At 38.8% G+C, this 21,339-nt stretch overlaps 4 protein-coding genes across 6 annotated transcripts; 1 reads left to right on the top strand and 3 right to left on the bottom strand.

The window, feature by feature from the left end:
- Nucleotides 1-2,043: 2,043 nt before the first annotated feature.
- On the bottom strand, nucleotides 2,044-3,929 carry LOC143466130 (uncharacterized). The gene is made up of 5 exons (XM_076964749.1): nucleotides 3,364-3,929; nucleotides 3,043-3,078; nucleotides 2,833-2,958; nucleotides 2,425-2,552; nucleotides 2,044-2,350 (listed from the first exon to the last, which is right to left on the bottom strand). The coding sequence occupies exons 1-5, from the start codon at nucleotides 3,461-3,463 to the stop codon at nucleotides 2,249-2,251; spliced, it is 492 nt and encodes a 163-aa protein (XP_076820864.1). The 5' UTR covers nucleotides 3,464-3,929; the 3' UTR covers nucleotides 2,044-2,248.
- Nucleotides 3,930-5,442: 1,513 nt separating this feature from the next.
- Nucleotides 5,443-10,158, top strand: LOC143465400 (uncharacterized). Of its 3 annotated transcripts, none has more exons than XM_076963649.1 (5): nucleotides 5,443-5,882; nucleotides 7,901-8,113; nucleotides 8,209-9,033; nucleotides 9,342-9,467; nucleotides 9,818-10,152. In XM_076963649.1, exons 2-5 carry the CDS (start codon nucleotides 7,997-7,999, stop codon nucleotides 10,013-10,015), a joined length of 1,266 nt encoding a protein of 421 aa, XP_076819764.1. In that variant the 5' UTR covers nucleotides 5,443-5,882; nucleotides 7,901-7,996; the 3' UTR covers nucleotides 10,016-10,152. The 3 variants fall into 3 exon arrangements, with proteins under 3 accessions (XP_076819764.1, XP_076819765.1, XP_076819763.1); XM_076963650.1 differs by lacking the exon at nucleotides 5,443-5,882 and having other exon boundaries at nucleotides 7,622-8,113; nucleotides 9,818-9,932; nucleotides 10,044-10,158; XM_076963648.1 differs by lacking the exon at nucleotides 5,443-5,882 and having other exon boundaries at nucleotides 7,622-8,113.
- A 181-nt stretch (nucleotides 10,159-10,339) lies between these two features.
- LOC143465133 (uncharacterized) lies at nucleotides 10,340-14,245 on the bottom strand. The gene is made up of 9 exons (XM_076963302.1): nucleotides 13,524-14,245; nucleotides 13,282-13,422; nucleotides 12,934-13,090; nucleotides 12,527-12,667; nucleotides 12,298-12,428; nucleotides 11,820-12,030; nucleotides 11,494-11,663; nucleotides 10,883-11,176; nucleotides 10,340-10,718 (listed from the first exon to the last, which is right to left on the bottom strand). Exons 1-9 carry the CDS (start codon nucleotides 13,818-13,820, stop codon nucleotides 10,524-10,526), a joined length of 1,737 nt encoding a protein of 578 aa, XP_076819417.1. The 5' UTR covers nucleotides 13,821-14,245; the 3' UTR covers nucleotides 10,340-10,523.
- A 251-nt stretch (nucleotides 14,246-14,496) lies between these two features.
- LOC143465999 (suppressor of hairless homolog) lies at nucleotides 14,497-21,065 on the bottom strand. The gene is made up of 12 exons (XM_076964571.1): nucleotides 19,914-21,065; nucleotides 19,292-19,338; nucleotides 18,515-19,164; nucleotides 17,875-18,063; nucleotides 17,534-17,738; nucleotides 16,937-17,111; nucleotides 16,584-16,721; nucleotides 16,243-16,355; nucleotides 15,878-16,018; nucleotides 15,595-15,756; nucleotides 15,413-15,516; nucleotides 14,497-15,257 (listed from the first exon to the last, which is right to left on the bottom strand). Exons 1-12 carry the CDS (start codon nucleotides 20,323-20,325, stop codon nucleotides 15,023-15,025), a joined length of 2,571 nt encoding a protein of 856 aa, XP_076820686.1. The 5' UTR covers nucleotides 20,326-21,065; the 3' UTR covers nucleotides 14,497-15,022.
- Nucleotides 21,066-21,339: the final 274 nt, after the last annotated feature.

The following is a 21,339-nucleotide window of genomic DNA, read 5'->3' as shown; positions in this document are numbered from 1 at the left end:
AATCTGGAAGCATGAAAAAAATAACCACTGTGCTTGTAAACAATGTTGCGTGTATGACAGTGGGAGTGACATTGTAGCTACATTATTATCATAATCACCATTTATTTCCCAAATTATGAACATTTAACTTTACAACGCCCCAAAAGATCTGAATATTTAATATTTTAACGCGAACCGTGCTGACGAATCGGGTACTGTTCCCATCTGCAAAGTGCAGAATACTAAGCAATTATCCACCTTTACATTTTAAGCCTATTTATTTACTGTGTTTTGTTCAGGATTTGTTTGCCTGCCGTGTGCGCTGTTCTCACACAGTTGACTCCTCTGCATTTTTCCCGCTTGCAATAAAAGTACAAAGCAGTAGCCTACTCATTAATATTTCAATATATTCGCGTGCGTTGAATTTTATTCTTATGAGTCGTTTCATCAAAAATTTGTGAAACTACAACACTTTTTGCTTTTTATAAATCAGTTTGTATAATAATAGTAATACGTATATCCTTTGTGTGCAACTCCAACAAAGCTATTTCTAATTAACAAGAGATAGCAACATTAATCAATAGGTCGTTATTTCGACGTCCGTAAGCTCACGGTTTATTCCATGGGGATGAAAAACAGTCGATGAAAATAGACTTATATATAAATAATATATGTAGCTTTACTTCTTACAAAAGATTGGAAATTTTTAGACAACGAGGTGTTTCTTGTTTGACAAGTAAAAAAATCGGAAGACAAACTAACGCAAAAGCAAACCTTGTTTTACGCTACGTGTTGTCCAAGATAATGAAAATTAGGTCAGTCTATTTACACGTCCGCGTGAAGTAGATCAACAGAGGTGAGAGCCTTACTGCTGTTTTCAGGATCAGTGACCTCAGTCGTTCAAAAGGCATCACATCACGCGACGAATTAGTTACAATATAATACTGTAGTTTCTAGCTTACAGCTAAAGCGGTTGCATTTTCATACGTTTGCAAGACAGCTTACAATTACGGTGACACTGGAATTTTGACTAGCCTATTTATTTATTTATAGTGCGCTGTCCCAAACAACTGTGGTATTATGAAAATTAATTTTATCAGGTTAAATAGAAAAATGGTTTTCTGACCGTTTGCTATTTAAACCTCATTAAGCCATGGATGAAACTCTTGGTAAATAAGTTAATCTTAGTTTTCTAGTAAATGAATGACTTAACGAGGCAGAATAGTTCCGCTACTTAAACGCACTGCTTTAACTCTATCGTTACCTCTGTCTTAGTAACTTACGTACTTTAATGACAATCTTCAGATTATCCGCAGGTTATAATGGGGCGTTTTGTTTGAAGAATGTTTAGTGACATAATCTATGCCTCAAATATTTCTAGGCTTAAACGCTAGTTTATGATTTCGTCAAAATAAACCTTTTCCTTGTCGTAAATTGGATCACGTCGTTAGTCGTCACGTAGTAGAAAATCCAGAAGAGAAAGCGAGGCAATCCGGTTCTTCGAAGATCATATTTTCTTCTCATGTTCAGCCTTTCTACAGACGCTTGGAATCACTATCCATTATTTCTTGGAGTTATGACCATATCGCATGACGTCATCAACGAAACACGTCACAGCAACGTCAATGACACTACATATGAAACATTAAGCGCACCGCATTCTATGCTAAACGAAGTATTTGCTTGCATAATAATTTTTATGATGGCATACTTGGCCGTATCCATGGCAGCGTATCGGCATGTGTGCAGATTGCCACGAACAAGGACGTGGGTGTAGATTAACAATAAGTCTGTGGCTATTCAATCTTGAGTTAGTAATTAACCTGCCTGCGCAGTAGCGAAGGTGTTTTTGCTGTATTTTTTCTTACGTCAAGATGTTTTTGAAACTTACGTTTTTGTACATGTAGCCTACATAAATATTTTAATTACTGGCTATTTCTTGTTAAGCAAGAGAACGTTATGTTAAATGTTTTGCAAACGTTTGAAACTAGTTTTCAGACGCTTAAACTTAACGTCAGCAAGGCAGCATGTATTTCATACCCTGTTTTATACACTAATTAGTAATTCAGGGAAACAGATTTATTGTGCATTACTATTCACCCATAATACAAATGATGTGACAAGGCGTTCCGCACAGTTTTATCACAACTTTGCTAGTAAGCTACAGCTTATCGGGTTCCAAAAATAACGGCGGAAATACAACGTTTCAACGTTTTACAAAGCTAAAAAAGTTTTAATTCAAAACTAAAGAACGTTGTGTGCTTCGACGTTACAATTCATCTTTGTATAAGTCAGGGTGCGGGGTCTTGATACGATGTTTGTTTTCTTCGATGAGTTTTCGAATCGCTTCGTCGTCAAATTCCGAAGTAGACTGGGAAAAAATCATGACTGAGCCGTACGTCATACTTTATGACGCAATACTTACGTCAGAGTGTTTATACTCACCGTTTTCTTTTTGTCTTTGCCAGAGAACACACCCATGCAAGCATAAGACTTCTCGTGACAAAGCCAAACGGAGAAGTCAGTTTTTGAAAGACTGTCAAATTTATTGCTAATATCCTGGTCATAGAGTCCTGAATAAAAAAATGTTTAAAAATAATTTACACCAACTCTTAGTTATCTACGGTCCATGGGTTGGACAGAATAGCGAACCAGACAAAGGAGAAAGGATATTTGCATTAGTAAGTTTAGGCTACATTCGTAGATTTTTGGTCATAGAGATTGTCTAAAATATTTCTTTGCTTATTCACGAAAATTTCATAATCAAACACAGTTATTTGGTCCATACAGCAGATGCTGAACTTATCCAACATATATTTCTAAACTTGTAAAATGTTCCAAAAAATAACTCACCAAAAAGATGTTTGCAACTTTTCCTGTCAGCTTTATCCATGTGGGAATTTCCCCGATCAGGTAAATATTTTTCGGTGCATATTTTCTTTGCTGATCGTTGAACGTAATTTCCCGCTTGCGCCAATGCTACAATTTTAATAAGGTAGCGCGTTAGCATTTTTGCAAGCTGCCAAGTAGGCTATTGTAAACGATATTGCTCGCTTTACTTACCTTCTACAGTTGCCTTGCAGCCTCTACAATACGCTTCTGCAAAAGAGAATGGGGCTCATATTACTAACTGAAAAATTCTATGTGTGGTCTAAGAGGTAAATGTATTGCTACATTGTAAGGAACACGTCACACATAGCAAAATTGTCATAATTTAAATGCAACCAACACAGTATGGCCGGAATTTAGTGACTCAATTTTTGTTTCTGAAGATGCTGTGACAAGGCAATTTGATGTTGAAAAAACAAGTTGAGCACTAGGCATGTTAAACAAACCAGCTTTGAACGCAAATTTTGTTTCCAAAAGCGCATAAATTTGTCTCACCTTGTTTCATACCACTTGGTAAATTCAACTCTGCAGTTGTTTTGAACGTATATAATGACGTCATAAATGTCAAAAGCAAGACGATTGTTTGTCGTTCCATAGTTTTCTGACTGTGCAGCCAATCAGCGCAGTTTCGATTAACGGCAGGCTTGCATCAAATATAAGTGGTGACACTATGCCTAACTATGTTTGTAGATAATCTACAAACGTTATAATCTTGGCTGATTGTGTAGGCTAGTAAAACAAGTTCTTGATCCTGCCGAAACCAATAAAACTGAAAACGACTAAGTAACTAACACGGTATCTACAACAATCCTTCTGAACCTTTCAAGACAGCACAGGCTTACAAAAGAAAGATCTCGGCTATCAAGTTACTGACTATTTTGTGCAGAGTTACGTCGATATGGTCCATGATGCCTCACTAAAACCTCGTTAGTAGCACATATTTGCCTTTCTAAGCTTTGTATCCTTTAAGTATAGGCCTATATTATCTTCTACAGAGGCTCAAATTAGGCTGGTACAGTTAAACCACGTAACCTAAACAGTATCTTTCAATTGTGTCGAACAAGTCATCGCTTGGTCATTATTTCCGCTTCAACAGTTTACTTTATTATGCTTCTGTGGATGGATGTTTGCTTTGGTCTTTTAAAACCTTTCATTTTTTTCTGTGAATTGCGTTGGGCTTTGTTGTCACAATCGGGATCGGCTAACACGAACCGACACCCGCATAGATTCGTCAAATATCGCCTGAGTGGAAGATCCGTTTCGGTGAGCACGAATGTTACCTGTATTTTTATCGACTTTGGTGAAAAACAATAATGTAGTTTGGTGACGTAGTTTAAGTATAGGGAAAACATTTATTACAATGAAAGTCATTCACCAAACGGATATAGGTTCTACATACACCCTATTTATTTATTTAAAACAAAGCAAATTGTTTAGCGACTGGGGTATGACATAAGCAAAATTTTCAAGCATGTTAATGAAATGTTTTTACCGTTTTATGCAAATACCAATATATTCGGAATTGGTTCGTGTCAGTGGTTGGCGGTAAGGGTCAAAACGCGCGATTTTAAACGCGTAGGTAAAACTGCATACATGTAGGGAAGATTACATACGTAGCCTATAGGGCCTTGCCTAGGTGCAGTTTTACATGGGTTGCGTCTTAATTACTTTTAGGTCTGGCCCCTGGCTGAAAGAGTCCGAGTAACACGTTTGTAAAATTTCGTATACATGTGTACAACTTTTTGTTCGTGTTGGTATGTAGGGCATAAGCGCTTGGCGTCGTTAGTGAAAGGGGTCAAAACTCAAAATTATTAGCACGTTGACAATTCTGCGTGTACACATTGTTAGAAATGCATTCTGGTTAGCAAAATATAGCGTTTACTGTTCAGATTTACGCTTCCTAAATACGCAATAAATAAAAACACGCAATACATTACATACCATACACAAATGCAATTGTAGCAACGTGTACGCCAAATTGTCATTGTGTTAATAAATTTGAAGTTTGAGTAACGTTGCCATGCACTAGTGGCCTAGACGCCGACACGTGGCCTAGACACCGACACGTAGCTCCTTTTCCGACCAGGCTTGCCAATCGTGACAAAGACCAAGGTGTGCTCGATGTGCATAGTAAACTTTAACAGTTAAGGAACACATTTGTAAACGTTATTCAAATCTGCAAAATTTTGAACATTGCCAGTGTTTGCCACTCTTACTAAGAGTTTTAATTACATGGCGTCGGACGATGGCAGCAAACAAAGCAAGCACCGAAGAAAAAATTAAGTGTACATCGTTTCGACGAATTTCGAATTACGAATTCGGCGTTATGATTTTTGTAAGCGTGTAACCACATTTATGCAATGATAATTAATAGAATGTTTTTGAAGCATGTTTAAATTACATAATCGCCTTTTATAAAACCAGCATAAGACAATAGATCCCCGCTTTTAAAGAAACGGTAAGAAACTTTGACGTTTCAGCATGAAAAATCATAGTACCGCAAATAAATGGATTTTAATAATGGTGTGCAGATGGAACGCACCCTGGTCCGAACAGGGATTTTAACCCTCAGGTATGCCCTTGCATACATGTTGTTTTGACCCCATTGGCCAAGCCTAAGACTTATTAACGCATGCATAAAATTGCCTTCACCTAGGTAACTTTTCGTAGAGGTGTGTATATAATTTTATCTTATAACACATTATTGTCATGGGATATGCAGTAGTTTGGACGATTGACAACTACTTTCGTCTGCAATTAACATCTCGATTATGTAACCGTGGAACAAGAAACCTACCAAATTCAACTGATTTTGTTGGCCTTTTGACTGTGGATGATATGTCTGAGTCAACAAGATCAAGCCGAGATTGAATCATGCCAGACTTATAAAATATTAATCACCTGGAATGTTTTCTTTGCCAGTCTTACTGACGTCACAACAGTCACTTCATCTTTGACCCACGTTTTTCAAGATTAACGGCGTTCTGGTCGGTAACCGAAACCCGTCAGTGTGGGTAAGGTTAGGCTATTTAAATTTCGTAGGCCTATATGTTTTTAGAGTTGGTTATTACCATTACTGAGGCTAATTACGTTCCAGTAGTTTAGTGTTTATCGGCTTATTTATCTTGCACGGTAACGCAGGAAAGGAATACAGTACAATTAGGCTCCGCAAAAAACTTGTCAACATGAGGTATATTTTCTGGGTGTGTTATGTATTTTTTGTTATCTGATCTCAACTCCAGGAAGGTAGGTTGCCTGCAAGGATGCAAGAAAACTTTGCGGTCGTTGATAACTAAAAGAATTTTTCAGTAAGAGTTTATAGACCTAACTGCATTGTTAAGATACCACCGTTGAATTATAAAGTTAGTTTTCAATCACAACATTTTCACTTTTGTTTCAACTTAGAGTTGGGTTATTTCAAAATTTTATTTATTGACATGTTCTTGCGCTTTTTGCAAGAGATATGAATACTGTGAAGGGATTTTTTTACGGTTTCCTAAACAGTGGCTTGATCGCAAACCGGCAAGAGATCGATGCGATCAATACTAATACAAATTTAATGCTGCGCTCAATGCGACCTGTCCTATTGAATGACGCTTTTTTGTTCAAGATTCAAACTTTTCTCTCAAAGTGAAAAGAAAACTTAGCCAATTCAGTATGCAAAGTGCCACGAAATTATGTTTTCAGTGGCAAGAACTGTGTGAAAAGCATTCACTGCATTAGAGGTTACCAGTACTTTTTGGTTGATATTATAGCTAAATAATTAACTCACCTATAAGTAAGTATATATATAAGTATTATATATAAGTTATAATATATATATTTGCCAATAAGTTTTCTGTTTGAAAAAATAATTATTTATTTATACGTGACCTACATAAAACATTTATTTCCATACTCCCCAAGTTATTATAATCTTATCACATGAATTTTTTTATGCGATTGCCGTTTTTTAATGTTACAGAGTACTAAGTACGGCCGTTTTCCAGAAATAAATAACATTTGTTTGCAAATTATTACAAGTAAATTCTCGTTGGTCCTTGGCTTTATATTTGTTTGTATAGCTTGGTGTCAAAGTTATGAAAATAAAAACGTAAATATGTTAAGCATTGAATAAAGATTTTATAAAAATTGTCCAATTCCGTTTGGTTTAGCTATTTCGATTTTACACAAAGCTGATTGCTACATTTTTTCAAAAATTGATTTTTTTGTAATATGCCGCATTTCCATGAAGATATTTCCGCTGGAATTGATGTATTTTCTGTAACACTTGCTCCTAGTTCGACGTACATATGATGATGATAGAGGGTGTTTTTTAGTTACAAAACATTAAAATTACTCAAAATCGATCACTCTTTCCCTTTGTATTCAACGCCGAGCAGGATTTATCTGTAAAACTCCAGTACAGTCTAAGCTCAAGGAGAAGTTCTCAGGGAGCATTTGACAGGCTTGATCAGATCAGATAAGACTGACATGTTCAATTCGTCAGGGTTCATAAGATGACCGCTAGATAGAGTTTTCGATAGTGATTTGATGAGATGACTATCTTGATCGATTATATTTGTCAAAGGCTGCCTTTGAATTTTTGCAATTTACCAGCCTAGTTGCCACGATTTGTTTATGGTTCCCATTTGGGTAGTGAATATCATAGAAATGTTATTTACATTATGCTGGATATGAATAGCACATTTGGTTTGTTTTTAAGCAATGTTGTACTATCTGATTCAAATCAGAGATGATGTTATGCAGAGATGATGTTATAGATGATAAGTCAATAATATCAAGATTGTTTCAGTTGATTAATCGTTAGCTCCATAAAGCTAAATCATGTGATGCAATTGAAATGTAATGTGAAGCTATCATACTGTAAATTTTGTTAAGTAACAAACTTAACGGCGGATTGTTTAATAATAATTGCTTCCACTCGATCCTGAAATAATTTAGTATTTTGCATTCCAGAAACTTTTGTTAGTATTTTTTCTGGACTTTTTTTACTATTTAGCCAAAGTATGCATAATATTAGTTTTTACAGATGCCAATGACGGTACCGTCATTGATTTAATTGTCGTCGTCTAAAGTATTGGATGTGTTCTACGGATTTGAGCAGATTAGCTTAGTCGCTCGTGGCATGAAAATAATGGATGACTACTGCAGCATGTTACATCCACTTTCGAGAAATGCTGTAGGTCGGCTGGAAAATAAACCAGAAATAGGGCTTGGTCAAGATCCCCCGAGCTATAACAGGGTGAGGATTTGCTTGTCGATTTTTTCACACATTTTTGATTATAACAACACTAATTTCGAGCTCTGCATTAAAGATTCTACTGAATGTTTTTGCAGTGTTCGGGCTTGTACAAAGACGTTGGCGAACTTAAAACAGAAATGGAGGGAAAGTGGAGCCAAGCGAATTTGAAACAGAACGGCAAAACTGCAAGAAATAAATTCGCTTTGAATTTGAGAACACCATTGCCTGACTTCAATTTTGCGATGAGAAATCGCGACCGAACCGCTGCAACTTTCCCCCAGTCCCAACAACGCCACCAAAAGTTTGTCAAAGACGAAGCAAAACGGAGTCAAGTGGTTCAGCAACAAACGAAGACTTACAGTTCTGAGCCGGGAACAGTCGAATACTGTTCGTGCAACTTTCATAAACCACAACTAATCAAAGAAACTTCATTTTCAATTCAAAACAACGATTATGGCCAAACTGAGTTTATGTCAGAAATGTCGCAAAATACGAACTCTAACGATTTCGAGTTCAATAATTATCGGAATTCCCGAAAAATGTCTTGTCATGACTTAACAACACAATGCAATGGCCGCATTCTAAAACCTAAGTCGTATGTGATGACGTCACATCCAGAAAACTTTGTCCAACACTCGAACTTTACCAGTTCGTTGCAAGATGCGCCTCACAGTTCCACATGTAATCACATGGCGCGCCTACAGCCCTTCAACAACAGCTCATCCACCATTCAAGAATTTCCATTGGATAGGGGAAGGTTCCCTTCGACAAGATGGAAAGCAAACGTGTCTTCTAGACATCGCAGACGCCCTGTCAAACGAAAACCGAACACATGCAGAGGAGTTCAGAGGTCAACGACCTTTAAAAGGTCGAAAGCGTCCAATCACAGGAGAGCTGTTAGGAATTCCGTCTTGGCAATGGTAATAGTTGTTTGAGTAAAGTCTACCTACTCATGTGTTGACTTGATCATTCTTTCTATACATACATTAAGTTTCACCATACAAAGCGCCCAGGCTGGATTTAATTTTTGGCTAACGTATGAGTATAAAATAAGCTTTGTACTTTTCTATTTTGCAACGTTAGCATAACACTAATCATCAGATGCTTGTGAGAAAGAAATTTATCTTTATTTAATAATTGTAAATGATATTGAACAATTTTAATTCAATTCAAAGATATTTTATTTATTCCTAAGCATAAATTTTTTTCATTTTATTGTGCTTTATAGGATGCTGCCTACCAAAAAGCCAACGGTCCTGACTACTATATTAAAGATAATATCTACGCTGCCTTGTTTGCCACGTTTTTCTGTTTTTTTCCGCTTGGGATCGCTTCACTTTGTTACACCTACAAGGTAAACAACACAACACAACCAAAGTATATATTGCTGCTATATTTGCAATTTGACATCGGCCATTTATATGTCGTAATTAAAAGCTTGGAAGCTGCTTACGACAAATAGGTATTTTTGTGTTCTCGAACGATAAAAGTGGTGTGTTTTGGGTTAAATGGACAACTAGTTTCTAATAGAGTAAATCAAGCAATTATTGCCAAAAATATTTTCGCGTTGTCTTGCACAATGTCCCAGTATGGGTAAATGGTCCTTACGCTTTGGCCTCTAGACCGGAGCGTATACTGCGGGCTTAAACGCTTTGCAATTGCTCACGCAAATTTTTAAATTTTCTTTTGCTGCTTTTGCATTAGGTGCGGAAAGAACTAACAAAAAATGAGCGAGAGAAGGCGTTCAATAGCTCGCTCATTGGAAGGAAATTGGCACACACAGCGATTATGATTGGAGTGACGGCGATTGCTTATACTGGTATATTTTTTATTGTGAGGGCCAATGTACGGTTCGCTTTTGTCGAATACGATTACTACATGCCCGACTACAATCCTGGGTAATTAAATTAAAGGCGGTTAATTTTGACAGTTACTCTCCAAGGCAGCATTCAACTAGAGTGATACTGTTCGACGTTAGACAATTTTTTTGCCAAAAACGTGTTCATTTCATATTCTGGCGAAGTATATGCTTTAATAAAAGTGAAACTAAGTACTGTATTGTATTGAATAATGTGTATAAAACATCACTCACAGCGAAAATGATTCGAACTATACCCTACGTATATTCACAGGCTACTACTAAGAAAAACTTTGCTTTATGACAGCCACTATAATCAGATCGTTATTATGAACGATTTAAAAAAGTAAATTCACGCAATTTTGTGCACTTAGATGTTTTATTTAGTTGCATTTTGCGAAGCGCGTATGGAAAAAATGCTTCAAAATGTTGTTGTTGCACGGCTCGCAACCACCAAGTTTTACCGGCTCGCAACAGAACAGTTCTGCCGCAAGGAAGCATGACTTGAATTTACATTTTATTTTCTAACGGGTTGTATGCCAAGTGTGATTTTTATTTGCGTTTATTGCTCATGCTCGTTAGAAAGGATCCCAGGGAAATCTTTTGGCATCCCATGTGCGATCTCTTTAACTGAGCTCTGTCGTCCGAGAACTCCGGCAATCCCTGGATCACTGGCGCTCCGTATATTGTGTAATCTTCCGCATGGTGTCCCTGTTGAGTTAGGGTGGGCTGATTTCGTCCGCCATTCTGAAATCAGTTTGAAGAAAGTTATGATATTTAAAAAAACATTGATATCGTAAATGGAGTACCAATAAAGTACTAAAAATTTGTACTAAGTTACAGTTTAAGTATATTCTGAGTAAGGAATAAAAAATATTTTAAAGGTTTGTTAGCTCCGATTGGGATATCACCTCTAGACCCCAGTAAGCCCAGGCCATCCTCTTAGATGGGGTAAGATTGCTCCAGTGTTCTGTGGCATCTCGGTACCAAGACCACTCCCATGCATCCCCACTCGTTAAAAGCACGACCCTGTTCCATGTGGAACGTCTCTCCGCCGCGAATTCGTCGTCATGGATTCGCTGACGTAACGCTAACGTCATCGCACCTGAATAACTCTGGTCGACGAAGATAAACAAATGATTTGCGTCACACTGGGCGACATCAGCGAGAATTTCATTGACCCCGTAGAGCTCGTTTGTATCCGCCTGTGAATGACAATTCTTCATAAGAATATGCACTAAGATCTAGTAGCACCTTTAGTTTTGACAATTAATTTGTAGCTTGCAGGAGTGTTTCTTAACCTTGGGTACTTAAAATGCGCACCTGCCAAATACAAGAGCTCTCGCTTAAATGGAAGCTAGTCTGTTCAAAAGCGTGCTAGGATTGGAAGGGCTAAAGTTATAAGCTACTATAGGAAAGTTTAAACACTGCTGGCCCATAGTATGTGCATGTCCTGGAAGTCACTGAGGTAGGAAAAGAAAATGCCATTGCTGTTTATCGCTGTACGAACTGGGTTACTCACCACGCCATTTTTGTTGATATCCTTTAAGAGTAGAGCGCCATTTGACGTGGCAGGTCCGTTTAGAAAGATCACCAGCGAGTCAACGCAGAGGGCGCTGTGGCACAGTGTGCTTATGTGATTACGAACGGCAGCTTTATTGCTAGCAGGAGAGGTGAAAGGTAAAGGCGATCCTAAAACGAACAATTGTAATTAGAGACAGCTAAACTAGTGTGTATAGTAACAGTTAAGCATACTTACAGCTAGTAGTTATTAGTAAGTGTCAATACTGAAAAGTATTATCATGTTTGGGCATAGAATATCTAAGTATATGCACTTATCAGTCTTACTGAACAAATCGAAATCAATTTCATCGGAAAATATTTGAATTTCATTTCTCCCGAAGCCGTTTCTTCGAAGCATCTCATAAAAACTCCTCATATTTTCTTTGTAAAACGACCGGTTTTTAACGCTGCTCCAACTTCCAAAGACGGCAACCGCGTAATCGCATGTCGCGAACGACCGACACATAGAGCGATGCCGTCTCTCGTTTGAAGATCTCTGTTAAAGCAGACTTCGGTTTAAGCCCGATCAATAAGCAACGATTTATTTGTTAACTTTAATCATAATAACGCAGAATATATTCTTGAAATGCAATTACATTACTTCGAACGAATCGCTCCACGCGTTTGTATTTTATTCTACAAAACATAGGTTACTACTAATTTAGGCACAACTAAACGTACACGCACAATAGCACAAAACTTTGAAGGAGAAAAGAAGCGTTCTGATGAGCTGAATGTTAGTGGAAAATACCATTGAAAGTACCTTATTTAGACATCGTTTTGTGTTCTTAGCCAATTCACAGTTACCACTCATATCTGGTGAAATCACTGGTTGTTTAGGGCATTCCCCGAATCCGGCCACAAAAGGAACACACGACAACAGTTGACCACGACCTAGTAAAGTACACGTAATTATTACGTGATGTGGTCAGTGTAATTCTAATTTCAATGACAAACGAAATTCTTAATCTCAAATAAAAATGCATGGTCACCAGAATGGGCCTTAATTTCGTCGTAAACGAGTGGAATAAAATTGACTTCGCATTTCTTTGCCAGTTGGTCAGAGTTCAAACGGGACCTGTAGTGACTCCTACACGTGTTTCGTCTGGCGTGAGTCAGACACAATCCTCGCTCTGATAAAGAGACAATAATCTAACGCTTTTTACAAGTCCAGTTTGGCACCACACCATTTGGTGATGTATGTGCACATATAAATACGGAACCAACTACAGGAGCAGTTACGTTGGTAAAATGATTGTTAGTGACACCATTAGACTCAGTAACGAACAGTATAAAATAAACACCACGCAAGGATTAACTTCATAAATAAAACCTTATGAACTTCTATGTTAGCTTGAATAGTTTTGTTATTATTACGAGACGTAATTCTCTTGCCAACCTATTTGGAATCCATGCTTTCTACTACAAATAGCTTTGCTTGCCCAGTCGATGTAAAATACCATGACCAAGTGCCCAAAGTTCGCCCTCGGAAACGGGTCCACTACTGCCACCGCGTGGTGCGATCTATGATTTTTTAATTTTCCTTCCGGCATCGCCTGTTTTGTAACAAAGGAAGACACTGTTACGTATTAAAGATGTTTTGACCATCAAATTAGTGGGCATGGTTCAATGTTACAGCGGTAAAACAAAGGTCATAATGTGCGAAGAAACGCACCGTAGATGAGGCAGATAGCAATCTTTCAACTTAATCTTATTACTTAGGCATGTAAAGCGGACGTTTACTTACCACCGAGACCACCCTATTTCCTCTCAGTGGGGTGTGATAAAATCTCATCTGCTCAAACGGGGTCGTCTGAATCATCTCGCATCTTCTTGGCGTCGTGAAAAAGCGCTTTGCCGCTTTGCAATTGATGCCTGACATGTACTCCTGGTCAACACAAATTACATCGCCGCATCAAAAAAACACGTCAAAAACTAATTTTTACACTAAGATCTAGGCCCAAAGAATGACAAATAAGTTTCCTTTACCTGTATGTGAGCCGCTAGGACCGTGGGAAAGGTTTTGGCATGTTTTCTCCTTGTGGGTTGAATCCTCGGAACGGGGTTGCTATTTTCGCCGGGAGACGGCTCGCTAAGCCCCGGCAAAGTAAGATGTTCCTGGCTCGGACTTTCGGAATCACCCAAATCGCTCTCTTCCAATAGTCCTTTAACTTCATTTGTTGAATTGCGACCTGCCCGACGTGTGTTCGGCGTTTGAAAGCTGTTAACTACGAGGCAAAGTAACGAAATTAGCAGTAAAAGCAAACTTTGCGAACTGCGACTCATGTTGATGTTTCTAATGGCCTGTAAATTTGCATCTGTGCTGTGCCCAACACTTCCCGACGAGCGTCGATCTGAAGATAACTAATCACATTTTTACGGAGTCAAAATTCTCCAAACATTACTTGAACAAACCGCAAAAGGTGAAAGCGCTGCTAATGTTACGTCATATTTCAGGAATGCCGCCTGTTTTCTCACAAAGAAAGGTTGTTAACATTGTCAGACAACTAACCCGGTTAGAATCGACGCCACTGACGTTAGCCAAAGCAATTTCTTTTAATTACAAATGAAGCGAATATTTGCACAGTTGTGTGATTTTTAATTACGACTCATTGTGCCTACCTAGGTTTATCAGCAACGCGGCGGATATACTCTTGTGACTAAACCGTAGTAAAAGGGCGTAGCTTGCCTGACGGAATTTACGACAAATTTTTAATGTAGACTTTCTGTAATCTCCTTAATTGTAGTTATGACTCTATTTTTTGCTAATGACTGGTCATATAACCTACCATTTAAGCATTAAGACTCAATTACCATGTCAGTGGTTGCGGTAAAGTCGTGTAAACTTACCGTAAGTCTTACCGCACTCAGTTTCAACGTAAATAAAAATGTTTTTGTTATATATTTATAAATAATTCAAGTTTTTAAAGTTTGTCGCCCTTCAAGTCTTTCATATAACATATAGAAAAACAAAACAATATATTTGCTAATAACGTACGATAACTTAAGTTATAAGAAGCTAAAGCTCCGGTCATGTATTGTAGTACAGAGTAATGTTGGCAGTTAGCCACACTTGCATCACCAAAAGCAGACAGAAAAACGATATTTATGAATAAATTATAATATTTATGAACAATTTTAATGTAGCAATAAATAAATAAATAACTTCATAATTGTATGAAGTGACTATTTTAGCTAAATTAAGTCCTGAAGCTTGTTATTAGGAATAACCTTATTTTTATAGGAAGAAAGAGTAGGCAAAAGCTTAGAGAAACTTTTTTACGGGAATAAATTTGGGTTAGATTTAGGTTAATTTTATACTTCGATTAACATTTTACTGAACAAATTGCTTCAGGCGATAAGAGTTTCACTTCAAATAGCGACAACCTTTTACAAATTGCACATTTTGCTTTTAGCTAAAATAAAACACTAAATTTGTCGTAAAATTTTTCATCGGCAATTTTCTTCCAAAAGAGTCTGTTCTTCGACTAACAGATGTGCCATTGTCTAAACTGGCCCTGCTTTAAAACTTCCTTCACCGTCGGATATTTCGGGGTACGGGGACCGGGTTCCGGAGTGTAGTAGAAGTTTACCCCGCACGGGTAGATAACACCGTCCTCGCGCACTAACAGCAGGGGTACTCTTATCGTCTTTTTCACATACTTCCACCCTGGCTGTACTTTCGATATGTCCGGGACTTCACACACCAGGCACTCATTGCATCTGCAATGGCGGAAATTGTCACTTTTTGACCGTTCACTGGATGTTTATGTAGTATATCTACGCTATAAACGCCTTTACCCAATTATGCAATTTAAGTAGAAGCTTTTTGAAACGTAAGCTACATGCTTAAACTATTTAACAAAAGTCACACTAACCTAAACCAAGTTTCCGCTGCAACTTGATCGAACCAGACTGTTAAGTTTGGAGCAAAATTTTCTCCTGTCAATTCGACCATCGCCAGTTCGCCACCTCCATTTATCTATTGAGACGTAACAACAGTTACTGGTGAAGCAGAGCAAGCAAGCGCTGTATTATCGTCGTTAGGAGTAATACCAACCTCCAGGTTTTTGACGACCGGTACTGGGGTTACCGATAAGTTATTGACCAAGTTAAAAGCGCTGTCACTCCAGCAGTATTCTGATTTTTCCGTTGATATGATTGTCCAGCAGGCTCCGTCATTTAAAACATCCATGTTTGGGTCTTTGGGGCTTGGTGTTGCCTAATGCAATTATCTTTTTGACTAAGTTACTGCGTTGTTGATCTTTTGGTAGATGCTATAAGTGTAAACTAGGCCCGGCCGGAAATACGTATTTTACGCAACAATGCACTGTAACAATCACCTTATAGACGATTATTTTCTCTTGTGATAGACAGAGGTACTGTCTGTCCGTTCCCTTTAGATAAAGCGCGCATTTGTGAAGTTGAGACACTGGTTCGTCACTATTGATGGCCGCCATTTGCTTCTCAACTTTGCGTATTATCTAAAAGTTGTCGACCGATTATGTAGTGTACCGTACAGGCAAATCTCATACTATAAAGGAACAAAATTAGAATTGTAAGTTCATTTTATTTGCTACCGGTAGCCCGTTGTCGACGTTTTCCACAAACGTCAACTGGCCAATAAATTGATTCGCTTATCAATGCCATTCAACCGCTGAGGAAATGAGATTTGGAAAAAAACATTTTCAACTCGAAAATTTCGTACTGTTTGCGGAAGCGCGTATCCTGTGACGGAACAAACGAGCTTCACGGTTGTTCCGTAGTGTATGTAACCATCTTCAACTTCAAACGCTTCTGACTCCGGTTGCTTGTCGTCAACTGTCAACATAAGATGGAGCAAGTAAGGAGAAAACCCGTTTTATCAATGATCAGTCAGTGATACCTTATCAGCCGAGTTTTATAAATGATGAAGGAATTTTGTGCCTCATCTAAGCCATAGTAAACTTATCAGGCGTTAATACAAACGTTGCTTATTAATGTCACTTTTTAAACTTTTCAAAACCAAGCCTGAATCATATAGGTCGTTCTCAGATGGGTTTTACTCACGTAGATGAATGGCAAAAGCTCCCCATTGTGTGGCGCTTGCCTTGTAGCCATCCTTAGTGACGTAGAGATACCGCGTTGAAACTGTTTGTGATCTTAAACGATTGAACAGCGCCACCGTGCTGCCGGAAGCGATGCAGACTACAAAATAAAACAATGAATGCCTGTTCAGAAGAAAGAGTCCAGATTTTTCAAGAAAAACTTCAGATGAATGCTTTATGAGCATAACAGATATTTCTGTTACGTTTGCACGTTTCTTCAGTCTAAGTGTATAGACCAGTAATAATGCATCGGTCCTAGATTTCAGATGAGGCTAGTAAGTGGCTTTGTTTAGAAGTGACTCTAACTTTACTCACGATCCGTGTTTTTAACGCTTTGCTTTTTCTTGCTTGGTTTTGAAATCACTTTGATTCTCTGCGAAGGAAATAGGCCAATTTCCGTTCCATCGCCATAAAACATCTTGACGTGAATTTCGAAATTCTTTCGTTTGTCCGAGTCGGGCGTGTGCAGAGTTTTGGCAGCGGCGTAGTTCTAGGAATAACACCATGTTGATTACATCACCGTAGATTCATTGTAAAATCGCTTTAATTCATGAGCGTTTAAGCACAAATCGTCCTCAAATACGAAGAGCTTGGCAAAAAACGTGGTGGTTACACCGCTAGCAGGCCTATTGGAAAAAAGCAAAAATCTGTGAAGCAGCGCATAACTTGTTACAAGAGTAACAGTCGCGGTAAACCAAAAATTAAAAACCCACCCACGAACATGAAGCATAAAACTACCACTCTCTCCCGCAATTGATCAATTAACAGTTAACCCTTAGAGTGCTACCACATATTCTGGCTTCTTTATTATACGCTGAAGTTAACACGGTTCAGCCACCATCAACATGGTATAAATATTGTGGGCGACAAATGTAGGTTAATACGAAGCAACAGACGCAAAACACTGCTTACTTTATGGGGAGGGTCTAGATGCACTTGCTGCAGTTCGTTATCCCCGCCCCCCACCCCCATAAACAAGCAAACTTCGGACGCCCCTAGTGTTGACGTCACAGAGGGCGAAGGAAGAGGAGATTGCGGGGAGGAGGTTGCCTTTCGCCGTTGCTTTGTTTTCCATCCACTTCCTAGGAGGTGAACGCAAGGTGGCGGGCAGAAAAATCTAGAATAATACGTTGTAGGGAAAAGAGCTGAGACATTGGTCGAGTTCTTAGCTTAAGAAAATCTTGAATTTTAAAATACTTCCAAGTTTTCGTTTGTGCGCTTAGTATACTGCCTTGCAATACGCCGTTACCAACCTTTTTTCGCTTCCGTAAGACTTCTGCGCCACCTTCGCGTTCAATATCACCACCTTCATGTAGTCTCTTTTTCTTAAGTATCTCCGCACGATGTCGCGCATGAGTTGTGTATTAGGCAGTCTATTCTCGCGTGCGCTTGCCATTTCGTTTGTCAAACTGCTGCAAACGCTACTTCCGACCGATGCCGCTCTGAAAAGTAAGCAACGAGGTGAAGCTATTTGTTTTCAGACACCACAAATATTGCTGAGCTAGCTGGAAAACTTCTAGAATGTGATGATCCCCACGACGCATTGCAATTAAGTTAGCCTGGCTGGTGAAGCCTGTATACTAGGCCACTAGGATATATATGTAATAAAAAATACAATCGAGCTTAAATATTTCGATCATATAGAACTATTTAAAACGCTTACACTAAGTTTCTATCGCTTTAATATATACGTTGTTAACATGGATTTAATTGCCGTGAATTGCAATTTTTGTCCAATTTTAAGCAAAATGTTACTACTTTCCATCAGATATTTCTTACTGCGGCACTGAGAGCTCATCATTTAATGGAGTTACAACTGTGTTAAATGTTACGTCATTGGTTATCGGCGTCACTCACCGCGTTCAATTTACGTCATTTTTAACATGCGCTCACCTTCCGTCATCGGGTTCCGATCTTGGCGTCATCAAGACTACGGGGGTAGTTTCCCGAATGGGTGTCGTAGGTATGACGTCATTATCAAGATGACGTTTAGGTGGAGGAGAATTTTCTGGGGAGATTTTTCGCTTGCGGGAAACCTTTACCCCCTCGTCACCATCATCCCTGTCATCAATCACAATGACTTCGGCATCGACGTGTTCTGCTGCTTGCTTTTGGGGAACGGATTCAACTGCAATTACGTCATTTGTGTCGATGACGTCGTAAATACTTTCTACGTTATCGATCGTAGTCGCTGTGTTTATGTTGCTGTCTTGTTCCAAAGCTGTTGTCACAGGTTGTTCTGTTTTTTGATTTTGACAATGGTTGATGGTTACTTCGTGACTTTGAGACGTATCGTACGACGAATCGTTGTGAATTCCGCGTAGGTTTACGTCACCAAGTTGCAAAGAGTTTATGACGTCCCAGTCTTGGTTTGAATCCACGTACGGCATCAACACGTAGGCATCCGTAAATTCTGACGTAGAATGCTGTGACGTTGAAGAAAGTTTGGCGTCACCAATGCCGGCGTCTTTTGTGGCGAGAGCCAACACGTCTAATAGGTCATCACTCAATTCCACGTGACTTGCCGTGGATCGTAAAGTAACCTTATACGTAACAAAACGCTATCCATAAAAATTCCGTGCATGCCGAGTATAGATATATTGTATAGTAACATAGGCTGTATAAATGACATCTACTTGATACCAGCTTTCGATGCGTGTACATTTTTACCTCCTGTCTTTGGTTCTTTTCCATCGTATTTTCTTTCGTTTCTGTATCTAAACAGAGATTATCAGAGATGATGAAAAATATCAAATCTAGAAACACTTACGAAAGATACTACTATACTTTCTGACAAAGTCTAACTCGGTTTATACACTAATTCTGATATCAATCGTATACATTCAAACGAGCGGTTTTGCTTAGCAAAAATGATAACGTTTCGACATTGCGTCAGTTTATGTCTAAACTAACGCGTGGTAAACACTGAAACTTAACAAGGGTCGAAAGAACGTTGTATCGCGAGACCAATTTCTAAGTAAACAATTGTAAGTCTAAATATAAACCACCTGTCAACATCGGCTGTTTGAATGATGTTTATGCAAGTACTTAGCGCATGTATGGATTAGCTACGACGAGCTATACTAAATAGTTAGGTAAACAAACGAGACGCACAGAAGTAGTTTCCATCACCTACTTCTTAAAATTATCTTTTAACGTGGCCGCCGTATCCGGAATATCAGGAACTGAATTTCACAAACTGCTAATGCGAAGTGCTAATCGTTTAGTGTCAAAGTGAAGCGTTGTTTGGAGTGAATGAACCAAAGACGACAAAAACGTGAAATGTACTTACCCGAACTACAAAGATCTGCCACCCCAGAATATTTTAAAGATCCCCGCTTTGGTTTAGCCTTGTGAACGTGGATGGTTGAGCTCACATTGCCCTGAGGTTGAACCTGAGTTGATGGTTCATCTCTTTTTCCTCCACTGTCATCAACCTTATCGTCACAGTTAACCCAGACCGGGCAGGGAGTTTCCAGAAACCTGGTCTGAGGTGGTGGAGGCGTTTCCATGTGGTCAAAGACCTCTCCTGATGGTGATGGCAGAGACCGGACCCAAGCCAAGGTCGGGTCGTCCGCTTCCGGTACGTCACTCATAGAGTACCTCTGCAGAGATAAGTGTCCACTGACGTCATCAGACATGACGTCGCATTGATTCTTGGGAAAAGGTGACGGCGGGATTGGTGGAAGAAATAAATCGGACATACTTGCACAGTTTTTTATCTTTGGAAAAATTTACTGCTGATAAACTAAAACAACGTCACCCTTTCATGAAATTACGGAGCCCTGGACGATAAGGCTTAACGAAGAACATTTTTAGTGTTCAACTTCAAATAGGAATGGCTGCAATGTCGAGGTCTTGATACCTTACCAGCAGAGTTGCCCACAGAAACGGGCGATAAAACTGTAGGATTGTTTCTATGAGATGAGATGTTTCGCTGAACATAAAATTTGTCTCATGTACAGTTTTTTTAGTGGGCAAGCGGTACATCTCAGTTAGGTTAGGATAACACATGTTATGAAAGCCTATACTCATATTAGTATTTTTACTTCAAATGTAAGAAAATTTAATGTTTTTGTATATTACAACAGAAACAACGTAGCCTGATTCTAACGTCAGAAAAGAAACTGGTCATGAGACATGATATAAGATTCTTGGTCTTACTCTTAATATAAAATGACGACTCCCAAGGAATTGGACATAAACTGTGATAGGATAGGACAGACAAACGTGTCGCCTGGACAACCCTGTCTACCAGACTATGCCTGCCATGCCATTTTGTTATAGCCTATTTTACGTTTTGAGGTATACTCGTATTCAACTATAGCTGTTATTAAGTCTAACTTCCACTTCTTTGACTCGTTTAGTTAATTCACTTTAAAAACACCTGAAACTCTAAACCACGAGAGATTTGAAGGTTTCTGCCCCTGTTTACCATAAAGCTTCCTTTCCTCAACCCAACCGACTTCGTATGACGGGAGGCTCAAACACGCCGTCGAGCATCTGCCAGTAACAATAGGCATCCGTATCGCATTGTTTTATGCCGCCGGAACGTTGGATTCGAAAGCAACCCACGATATCTGTTCCAGATTGGATCGTATTACCCACCCAGGCACGCGCTCCGATTGTGTGTCACGGGGTTAGACAAACTTACATGTAATTTAATAGCTGGTGATCGGTGATATATTCGATTTTGTTACAAAACAAGGAAATAATTT

This window comes from Clavelina lepadiformis, chromosome 7 (genome assembly GCF_947623445.1).
Source record: "Clavelina lepadiformis chromosome 7, kaClaLepa1.1, whole genome shotgun sequence".
Classification (NCBI taxonomy): Eukaryota; Metazoa; Chordata; class Ascidiacea; order Aplousobranchia; family Clavelinidae; genus Clavelina; species Clavelina lepadiformis.
The sequence above is the reverse complement of the archived record's forward strand: the minus strand, read 5'-3'. Positions and strand labels throughout refer to the sequence as shown.